The following is an 11,436-nucleotide window of genomic DNA, read 5'->3' as shown; positions in this document are numbered from 1 at the left end:
CACCTTGACTTTAATTTTCACAGATTGGCAAAGTTGTAATTCCTCTCTTGCTTGAATGACAAGCCGTTAGCCTGTTTGATTCTGAGGGAGAATCCAGTTGGTTTGCCCATCTAGTGTAGACTATTTGATGTAAAGCGCAAACGTGCTCTGATACAGCCTCAGCACATCCTCGTTCCCTCACACTTGCCTATCTTTAGGCACATGCTGGAAAAACACATTTTTCCCTACTGTGCTCATTAGCGCCAATTTTTAACTAGTGGTCTAAAATGTAATTGTACATGATTAACAGGGCCAGGCTTGTGCTCGCCAATTAAAAAAAGTGGAGCACTGCACCCACTGCTGCTCACTAATCTCTTTCCCTGCCTTCTCCCTCAGTGTGAAGTGTAGGTCTCTTGACTGTGGACAACACTGTTGCACCTGTGTTCTCTACCTAACTCAGCATTGAACAGCAGGCATGTAATGCAGACCATCAGTTACCACGAGTTACGTGTATAATGTCTTGAAATAGGATGATGAGACAAGTCTTTGAAGCATTATTAAGACTATGCAATGTTGAAAAAAAGACGACAACCTCTTCCTTTCACAAGTTTGGCAAAAGACCACATGGATCTTATCACTGCTGTCCTGCTTGCGCAGAACATTGATTGCCATTGGAAGGGATTCTTATCAATGATGAAGCCCTTTCCAGACAAACTGTAGGTACCACAGGGGCATTAAAGCTTGAATATTGTCTGTTTGGTTAAATCTTAATTGTCTGTTTGGTTAAATCTTGCAAACTTTAAGGTATGTGTTAATTATTACAATGGAAAGCAATCAGAAAATGACTTGATAGGTTGTGACAGTGGTAGGGGGGACTTCAACTTTAATGAAAATTGTATTTCACCAATGGCAAAGTAGCCAACAGTGGTAGTGAAATATAATTCAAATCCAGATCAGTGTAATTTTTTTGATCACAGATGTATCACCAAGCCCTGGCACATTTCATTGATAATCGCAATTTATAGCGTTATATTTAGTCTCTTAATTTAAACAAACATGCTGTCTTCTATCAGTCCTCTGCTCTCAGCTGGACTGGAGCAATGTGTGTGACTGCTTCTGAACACTGGAACACTTTGGAGGGGCTGATTAATGTTAGGCTCAGGTTGTGCTTACCTGGCCAATTCGGACCAGGGTCAAATTTTCAGGCCCATTGAGACCTCTAGTGGCAACACAATCATTGGAGCCAATCTTCTTCAGGATTATTGTGATTATTTGGTTCCGGATTTTACCTATTTACATACCTACTGCAGTTTTGGTCTTAAAGGAGGACTACCAATTAATGTAAAGATTCACATATGCTATTGTTAATGGGCCAGGACAGTCTAGACAGATTTGTTTTTGTCCTATACATCGGTAAAGAGCTGCTTTTTGTGATACTCTATCAGGGTCCAAAATTAACACTCGCCAGTTGCCAAATGCGGGTAAATTTAGTCTTTGGCGAGTAAATTATGGAGAGCACCCACCACTCTGGCCGGTAGAAAAAAATGAATTTCCTACATGCGCTGGAGAAAGCTGCTGGTTTGCTGTCACTTCAATCTGCTAGATCTGCCGTGCTGCGTGTGTTGTGCGTAGTACGTAATTGCGTCAGTCATCAAACCACGCGATTTTTTTTTTTACAGTACGTGAGGTACTTGTTGTCATCTGAGCAGTTGAAACAAACCCAGCCATGTGGAGATTTATTGCGGGAGTGGAGCCCCCAGGAAAGAGAAAGAAAACAGGCGACTTCAGGCCGTTCACACTACAACGATATCGGTGCCGAATATTCCGAGAAAAAATGGAGCATGATTACTTTACCGACGTGCTTTTATTTTACTCGCTCGCTAAAGTAAATAACGACATAGCCGAAGGATTTGGGTTCATGTATTGCCGCAAAAGAGAGAGGAGATGGCAGATAATAATGCTCTTTTATGGCTTTCATAACATTATTGTGCTTTGTTTATATGAGAGCTAATGGTACTAATGGTCACCAAGTGAAGCTATTCATTTCTTTACCAGTAGGAGATTCTGCACACCACATCTACTGTGGATCAAAGAGTAAAGTCTCCTGTAGCCCATGTTGAGAGAAACACCTGTAACGTCACCGTGGCTAAACGGGTTTCAACAGGATACTGGAGGGCTCTGTTCCCTCCCGGTCATATTGAAAACATAGGATAATAGCGCATTTGCAGTCAGGTTGGCCAAGAGATTATGCTATTTTCTTAGCATCATGCTAGCAAAAGGTAGCGATTTAACTAGCTTCCAGGTCAGTAAACAGCCTTACCGCTAATCCCAAGAGCTGTTCCGATCCCGACCGGTATGTCACGTTTCTTTTCAACATTTTTAGAGGCAATGGTCTTTGTCAAACAGCGCCGGGTTCCTCTGGACTTCTGTCATCAGTTCCTCAGCAGCAGCTCCATCACTGCAGTGAACTACTGAATTCTCCCACTCCTTCTTTGTAGAACTTTAGTTTGATTGGTTGAAAATGTTTTATCGTTGTCTCTACCGCCAGAAAAATCGCTCTGAGATGGAACCAAGAATATAGTTTTAGTTGTCGTTTTGGATATTTTTATAGTTACAGTTGTAGTGTGAACACAGACATTCTATTTACTTATAACGATTTAAATCTTTTTATAGTTATAGTTATCTTTATTGTTCTAGATGTGAATGGGCCTTTACTTATTTTTACTTGTTATTGTTAATTCTTCTATAATTGTTATATTCTCAAACTCCTTAATAAATGATCCTTCTTGCACTTAAAGGCGAATACCACTGAATTTATTAATTCAAATGTGTTACACTTTAGTGTTGAAACAGTTGAATTAATATTTCTGCATACAGTTAATGTTACTACTACTTATTACTGCACACTACTATAATATTGATTGAGAATCGCATATGAGACCAAGATGACATGCTAAATAGTAATAATAGCAAATTGCAATAGTAAAAAGCAATTTATTATTTTTGGCTGGTAAAAAATCTGTCTGGCTGGTAAATTTTTTCATCTACCAGCCACCTTGGCAGGTAAGCCAAAAAGTTAATTTTAGACCCTGTACTCTATTGATTCCCCAAAGGACAAATTATTTTTTTGCTTGCACCCTTCCACATGGAGGTCAAAATGCGAGGTCAGCTATCAAATAGTGCCTCTGCAGTTGGTAGGGATTCAGTGTGTTGCTCAAAGACACTTAAGCAGGGCGGATTTCTGTTGTCACGGGTGTTTGAGCCCAGGACTTCCAGCTGAAAGACAGTCTCCCCAATTACTATGGTGCCCTTGTCTCACTTCTTACACCCAAATGAGTTTTATATTAAAATATTGCTGTTGGTTCCTGTCTAGAAAACTTATCCTGATCCCAAAGAAGCCTATAGTTTCAGTGAGCATGTCCATCTCAACCAATTCATTTTGTTTACATCTGGGTGACATTACAGTTGAAGGGCAGGACAAACCTTTCTCATTTCTGCCTTTAGGAGGCAGTTGTGACAAACACAGGCCAATGTATCCAAGGGCATAGAAATATCATTTTAAACCTGAAATTCAAATGTGTTCCCTATAAAGCTGGGAAACTTGTAAGATGTTAATCCCATCTGTAGCTGTGCTTGCATGCAAACACGCATGCGTGTGCCCCTTACATTCTGTCCTGGTTAAGCACACTGGTGGCCTCTCTATTCTGTGAACACTTGGCTAAATACAGTGGAGTAGGAATTATCTTTGTAACCTAAGAGTGCACATAGGCTTTTATGGAGCACTTATCAATACAACTAATTATTCATTGCTAGACATCATGATGGTGCCACATCAATTTGAGTGTTATGGTGACTTGTTAGGCTACTTGATGCCATTCATTTCTATGACTCATGCAAAGTGCAGACTTATGGTGCTATTTTTCTCCCTGTTGTAGCTGTTCTTATTTAGAGACTGTCTAGCCAAGAGGAACTAGCTCAAATTACACAAATTGGCGTTAATAGTCCCTCACCCCCCTCCCCCAATTGGTTTTGCAGAATCCTTTGTTGGGGTTTTACATTGAGCATCACTGATACCAAACCAGTTGTCAACCATGTCAAATTGGCTAATGGTGTCCTCCCTCCTAAAGGCGGTGGCAGTGCTAGAATTCAGCAGCTTTACTTCTGGACGAGACCAGTCTTATTTCAAACATTTGAAGCAATTGTGTCAATATTTTTCCTAAGATGCAATCACTTGTTTACTTGGCTTAGTGGGAAATGTAGTCCGCACAAACTCTTGGACTCAAAATGTGAGAATTCTGTGATGCCTAACATTCCATTTTTTAGAGATGGACTTTCTAAGGATTGCATTACATTCCCCTCTTTTTGTGTGTTTCAGATGGAAAGCCTCTGTGCCTGCTTCAGGATTGGAAAGAAGACCTACATCTGCAAAAGATGCTGGTGATCATCTGATCGTCTTTGGGGTAGATAAATGATGGATAAGTAATAGGAGTATGTGTCTGTCTGTGCACGCATATGTGTTGGAGTAGCAGCCCGGAGGATGAAGAGGGTGCAAATGACTCAGAAGATGAGAGGAATCAGAGGCAAGAAGAGGAGCCATGGCAGCAGTTCTGGCGATGCTGTAGCAGCACAGAATGGTTTGTGGGTTACACTGAGATGCAGGCCATACTGTGCTGCAGCAGTAAAGCCTGAACATACAACCGCCGTGACTTAGCTGCTCTTCAAACCCTTTCCCTCTTTCAAAGATGATTGAAGTTGACTTATCCATCATCATTGAGTTAGTCTTTCCAGACTCAGTTGCATGTGGCTGCAGTTGTATTTCTGATGACCAAAAGTTAGTAAAAGTACCCTTGTGGGGGATTTGTGGGTTACATGAATGTGTTTTATGGGTGGTCTATGTGCCTAACAAGCTGGCTGGATTCATCTTTCTCAACTGCTGGCGGCCTTGCTGTAGCAGCACGTAAATATTGGAGTTAAGACTATCGCTGAAGCCTCCAGTATTGATCGTGCTGCTGAAGCAAAGCTGACCACTTGCAAACAGCATAACTAACCACTGAGTGCACTCAGAAGACCCTGGTGCCATGCAGGAACAGTGGCTTGACCGTTTCAGAGATGCTTACAGGTACATTGTTTTAACACAAAACAATTTTGAGTTTTCCCCCATATGATTGTCAAAAAATGTGCATACATTAGTCCATTTCACCGTCATTAATTTGTAATGGGATTATATCTGTAAAATTCATGCACTTTGAAAAATAAAAGGTTTAATTGGCTTTTGTCTGTTTCCATGTGTTTTGTTGAACATGTAGCCAAGAGGTTAGTACTTTGTAACAGAATGCTCTTGTATATTAATTTTAATTTTACCTTCTTGTGTACAGAATCATTGTAACTTAATTTATACAGACGTATACTATTTTGCTGACATTGAAAAGCCATGGCCTCGTATAGCCCAGCCATCCTTAAAGAATAAATCGTGCACACAGAGGTAGAGGCTCAGTACTGTGGCGTCCGGCTTCTTAAGCATAACCCATCGCACACGCTGATTTGCTGCAGGGTGAATTAAATTCATTAGTCTGTGTATTCTCATACTTTTTTTTTTATATGCAAATATAGTTAAGTTACATGAATTGATATTTTTCTTTACTGCTGAAAATAATCTGAACCTGTTTGCGCTTCGGCTTTAGTCCTATCGCCCTGTCGGTCGTTATTAGGCCTATATTAGCTGGCCCTGTTATCTAACCGCCGCAGCTATATTCCGTGTTATATGACCACCTTATTCCTATAAACCTTTCATGCACTCGTCGAGGTTCACTCAAATAACACTCATGTAGCCTATAGTATGGGGCTTCATAGCCTGGTTAAATCCCCTCAATTTAAGCGGTACTTTATGCGTAGGTCATTCAAGCAACTCTGGTGTACCATGAAATCCGATGACAATAAAACCAAATCAGACTTGCCTAATAAAAATGGCCCAATTACTTAATGTTGGCCTATAGGCCTTTAGGATAATTTGGCAACAACGGTTAAAAAGCCCAGATCTCACGCTTAAAGTTGTAAACCACAGTTCTTTAAAAAAAAAAAAAAATCAAATAATTATTAGAGAGAACAGCGTCACGTCTGTCACACTGAGCAGGCTGGACCTGTCCACTAAGCTGTATGCAGCAGGTCTTGCTTTCGAATGAAAATACAGATTAAAAATAACTCAGTTGTACACTATAGGCCCATAACACAATCTAATTTTCTAGTGATATTTGTTAATAAGGAGAACCATGTCAGGTCTATCTTGTGTGATCACTTAGTATAATTTGGCCTAGTCATATTTTGCCGCTAAATGATCAAACCCGTGGTCGTGTGGGCCTATTTTATCTTGACTTTTACTTCTTCATTTCCTTTCGTTTGGGCAATGATCGATAAACCGAAATTAAGGCATTTAGCCCATTTGGAATTATAGAAACAAAACTGAAAAATAGAAAAACAAAGTATTGAGAATTATGCATTGCCTAAATATGCCTATTTTGAATTTAAAAGCACGAAGGCTCTGCATAATAAAGTATAGCCTACCAGTTAAAAAAAAACAGACACATTCTTATTTGCAAATGAAGGAATATTTACGTCTAAAATATATTTGATAACATTTAGGCCTATATGAGGCCGTTTTAATTTCGCCAAATAAGGAATTTCCTTGCCTTTAAGATATTGTCCCTTTTTAATACCACGGCTGCAAGCTGGACTGCCCGACCAAAATGAGACAATGCCAGTTCAATATATTTTTTATGGTTCTGTGAAAGTTAATATAATTCATAATGAAAGAATTGGAAATAGGTGAATTCTTGTAGCCTGTCTTGGCTTTAGCCACTTTAACTGTTTTACTTAACTCTTTTATTTTTGGATTTAGAAACAAAGTCCGCATTCCGAACACTGCAGGTCAAAAATATGGAAGCACTTTTTTTTTTTATAGGTAATGAGGGGGGCTCTATTACTTTAATATTTAGTCTTTACACCTGACATTTTTCTTATTTTTGTCTTCTAGATTTTATATACATTTCGCTTATACATTATTTTATTTATATATATATATATATATATATATATATATATATATATATATATATATATATATATACATGTATATGTATCATATGTTGCCTATATTTTAATTGCCTGCTTATTTAGGGTATAATGTGCCTATGTCACGGACACTGGCAGGATTTGAGTTGGCCTATACAGTGTATCAACTGCACCCATATTTTCCTAAAAGGTTGAAAATACCATATTGTCTATGACAAATATAAGAAAAATAAAAAGAGATCCTCTGATCCCCACTTGGGCTTCCATCACACACTCAGATGCAGGGTGACAGTGCGGGACCTGCTTCACTGTTGTGACGGGACACCGGACACACTAAACAGGCTATTCATTCATTATCTGCATTACCCACTCTACATGATGCAGTCAATTATGACTTTTGATGTTTTTAAGTTTTCTATTAATATTCACAACACATCCAATATGTAGACAAGTTGCTTCCCATGCAATCTGGCTTCACAGGCTATCCGCCATTGCGTAAGAAAGTCTTATTTAGGCTACTGTTATACACAATATTTTAGACTAATTTGGACTAATTTGAATTTTACGTTTTGCAGGCTATATGTAAATTTGCATGCTTTATTGCCTAACTGGCAATTAAAATATTTATGTACAGTGATACTTTTATTTTCATCCCATATTTGCCCGGCAACAGCCGGCTATATATATATATATGCGTGTCATGACGTGAGTCCTGAATTATGGTCAGTGCTGACATCATGGATTCACTTTGTGGTCTGATCTCGGGATTTTTGAATGTCTTTCTATTGGGGACAAAAAAATATCATAGGATAAATGATCAATGCACAATTCACAATCTGTGTCCATTTGCTTTGGCCTATTTTATGTAAGCCCACTGCTGGTTATAAGCCAGGGATCTGACTGAGCTAACCTAAATTTAAATGAATTTTTATCACTTCCAATTGCCCGCACAATCTAATTTTAATTTCAGGCCTACAAGTCTGTCAATTGTCTTCAAAGTTTAGATGCATGACAGAAAATAGACCTACTCTGTACTTGCAATTTAACAGTCTGCAGATGTTTGACTTTATAGGCCGGACATGTCATGCAACGAACGAGGCACGTAGAAACCTCTTCAAACAAGTCCTATATTGTGAAGACAGAAAGTGATTGTCCAGCACGCATGGCAATCCTAGGCCCTTAAATTATTTTTTTTTAAGTATTATTCATAGAAAGAGAAGAAACAGCTGTCAGTCTGTTAGATTCATGCCACCGCCTGCGTAATATCACAGGCAACTATTTATTCCCATGAATACATTGTGCTTCTGCAGCCTGCTGAGCATTTCACTCGGGCCCTGTTATGCAACGTTTGTAACCTTGAAGAGGTTGCAGCATCATTCTGGTGCTGACGCGCTCTGCAGGGAAAAGGCCTGGGAATATAAATTTCTTTCATCACTTCGATATCACTTATCCACTTGCTTTAGTTCATTCGTTTGCTTGTCGGCCTGAATGGCTATGTCCGGTTTGGCCTATCGCACTGAATAAAAAGAACAACAACATAACGACAGTGACATCCATTTGTGAAGTTTTATTAGGTAAGAGATTAGACAAGGCTTAAATTGTCATAGTGAGTTACAAAAAAAAACGAAAGAGAAAAGATATGACGCATTCATGTAAACAAAAATATCTCAATCAGCCAGGACTTGCAGGCATACGCCACCACCTCTACAGATCAAGAGACCACGACTTCAGTGTGATTCTATGGCTTCATACACGGATGGAGCTTATTAAAAAAAATACATACTTCATATAATTAAGTTAACCTTACAAAAGTGTTTTTGACTATCCTTCAATATTGTATTGAGCTGGATAAATCTGTCACTCAATGCACCTCGTGGGCCACTGGGAACACAGAAAGTGTAACTACCGGGGCTGTGAGTGCTTATGGCAGAGATGCCATAATAATTAAAACAACTTACAGCTGCCAATAAAATCGACAGTGGTATCAATTAGGTTCAGGATACAATTCCGACCTGCACCCATCAAACATGTGCAGATGCCAGTCACTTCTTGCCAGTACAGAGCAGCGTGAGTAAGGTGCGGGGAAATGGCAGTCACAAATGGTTCTGTCTGTGAGGACACGTAGCCCGCAAGGTTGTCTGGCTGCAGGAGGAGCAGGGCGGGCAGCACCAAGCTCACAAATAGGATGATCCGCCAGAGACCTGTCATCCGCGAGCTCCCTGCTCGGTAGGAGCCACTCTCATGGGGAACCGAGATCTTGTCCACTTCTCTGAGCCTCAGCGAGTCCCAGTTTCTAACGTCGAAATTACGCACAAGGGGGCCGACGTCCATCTCCGTCCGAGAGGGCAGCGGGGTTTCCCGGAGGACCCTCAGTCTCTCCCTGAACTCCTGCATCTGCTGGAGGAAGCACAGCGGGTCGGACACGCTCCTGAAAGACTCGGCGATGCTGAGCGCCCGTCTCTGCTCCTCCAGCGCTGCGCTCAGCTTGGTGATCTCCGGATCGTAGGCTTGCATCACCACCAACTTCAGCGTCTCAAAATCGGAGAGGATCTCATTCTTTTTGTGTTCAATGGCGCTGATGAGTTTGTTGAAATAGTCGGTTACCTTTTCTGCGTCCTTTGAGACGGACTGAAGCGCCTTTTTCTTACTGGCTTCCAGTGTCTCCAGGCAGGACAGGATATCTGCGCTCTGCCAGCTCTCCACCCCCTCGAGCAGCTCTTCAAACGCCGCTTTCTCCTGCTCATATGCGTCCTCCAAGGCGCAGAATTTATGCCCTTTATGGTCTCCGGTTGTTGCGCAAAACCCACAAATGAGTTTTAAGTCTGTGGCGCAAAATATGTTAAGTGGCTGGCCGCTGTGTTGTTTACAAAGGGACATCCTCGGCAAAACTCTTATTTTGTTGTACTTCTCCACTATTCCGCGAAGAGAATAGTTAATCTGCAGACTGTTTGCGCCATTGTGAGGGGTCTCTTTGCGGCAGGTGGGGCATTTGAAAGGTGGTCTCCAAGCTGGACCTCGGTTCCCCTCCAAGATCCCTTCCAGGCATTTCTTACAGAAACTGTGTGAGCACGGCAGGACCCGCGGGTCGTCGAAGAGACAGCAGCAGATTGGGCATGTGAGGTCCTCTTCCAGCAGCTCCATGGTATCCTGCAAAACATTTATCCAGGCGTGAAACGAGTAATTCATTAAAAGAAGGGGAGAAAAACATGTCAAATCAGCACCTCGGCATCCAAATACCTAATACGTACCCACACTTACAGAGGGATGCTACCCCAGTTGGACATATGGCAGTCCTACAGGCAATAAATTACGCACGAAAATAGCAGCGCAAAGGATACAGATTTCCCCATCATTTCGGGAGTTCAGCCTCCCTCAAAATGAAAATGACATGCATCTCTGTACCCGCGTAAAAGGATACATTGTAAAAATGTGTGTACTCCGCCAATGGTACCCTTTCCCCATCTGAGTAACATCCTGCTTTTGATGTCCTCCTGTAACCACCAAGCGCAGTAAGACTTAAAACCACGTCGCAAAACTAGACTGTTTATAAGTCGACATCGTGAAAAACTTGCTGTACGCAGACTATCAGCAGCACACTATTTACTCATCATCCGCTTTGTATTGCATTGCAAAATAGCAGGAGGCTAGTTGGCTGAGCTACGCGCTAAATTGCCGTCGTCTAACCACTCCTATGAAACAAATTACCGACAAATTGAGTTCGCGTTAGAGTTGCTCCTGTTGGCAAGGTACTGAGGAAGGGCTGTGACAGATTTTGCAAGCGCATAGTAACATGCAACTACTGGACCAAAAAAATCACTCACCAGCTGCTGAGACGCACAGTGCAACGCAATCATGGCGCTTGTTGCTGTGCAGACTTCGCCCTTTCCGGGGAAAGACTTAACCGTTTCAGTGCCATAATGAAGCTTCAGACGGAACGTTTCGTCTCCGTTTACCCACAGATAATCAGGCAGGACAATATTGTGCACCGGCACGAGTGTACTGACGATTTCTATTTTCTGACGGGGCGTTAGTTTGCACCTCTGGATGTTTGCGTTTTTGTCCCCGGACGCAAATTTGCAGAGGATCCCTGCCGGTTGGATGGGGGAGGGGCTGTTGCTATGCAAAACATTACAGCGTGAAAGACTGTCAACTAGGTTTTAGTCCCAACTTCGCAGGCTTTTATTGCCCCACTTCATACGCCTCTTTGGGCACTCGTCGATATACGCATAAGCCAAAAGTAAACACAATAAAAGATGCAAGTGAAGAGCAGCAGTAGAACCTGAGTGAGTTTCAGCAAGGAATTCGTTACTGGACTCCTGCCACATCACTGACTCGGCTTATCTTTCAACCAGCCGAAATCAACTTCTCAGGATGCTCTTCAATTATGAATGG

At 41.4% G+C, this 11,436-nt stretch overlaps 1 protein-coding gene across 4 annotated transcripts; it reads right to left on the bottom strand.

Moving 5' to 3' along the window:
* Nucleotides 1–8,596: 8,596 nt before the first annotated feature.
* On the bottom strand, nt 8,597–10,918 carry trim13 (tripartite motif containing 13). Of its 4 annotated transcripts, none has more exons than XM_071919234.2 (2): nt 10,866–10,918; nt 8,597–10,191 (listed from the first exon to the last, which is right to left on the bottom strand). In XM_071919234.2, the coding sequence occupies exons 1-2, from the start codon at nt 10,896–10,898 to the stop codon at nt 8,989–8,991; spliced, it is 1,236 nt and encodes a 411-aa protein (XP_071775335.1). In that variant the 5' UTR covers nt 10,899–10,918; the 3' UTR covers nt 8,597–8,988. The 4 variants fall into 4 exon arrangements, with proteins under 4 accessions (XP_071775335.1, XP_071775332.1, XP_071775334.1 ...); XM_071919231.2 differs by lacking the exon at nt 10,866–10,918 and adding an exon at nt 10,293–10,829; XM_071919233.2 differs by lacking the exon at nt 10,866–10,918 and adding an exon at nt 10,303–10,829.
* Nucleotides 10,919–11,436: the final 518 nt, after the last annotated feature.

This window comes from Centroberyx gerrardi, chromosome 10, assembly GCF_048128805.1.
Source record: "Centroberyx gerrardi isolate f3 chromosome 10, fCenGer3.hap1.cur.20231027, whole genome shotgun sequence".
In the NCBI taxonomy this organism is placed as follows: domain Eukaryota; kingdom Metazoa; phylum Chordata; class Actinopteri; order Beryciformes; family Berycidae; genus Centroberyx; species Centroberyx gerrardi.
Note: the sequence above shows the minus strand (reverse complement) of the source record. Positions and strands in the feature narration are given on the sequence as shown.

Coding starts and splice junctions, on each gene's coding strand:
- trim13 (XM_071919234.2), bottom strand. CDS start 10,898: ATGATTGCGTTGCACTGTGCGTCTCAGCAGCTG. Junction 10,192..10,865: donor ACTGTGCGTCTCAGCAGCTG/GTGAGTGATTTT, acceptor AATGTTTTGCAG/GATACCATGGAGCTGCTGGA.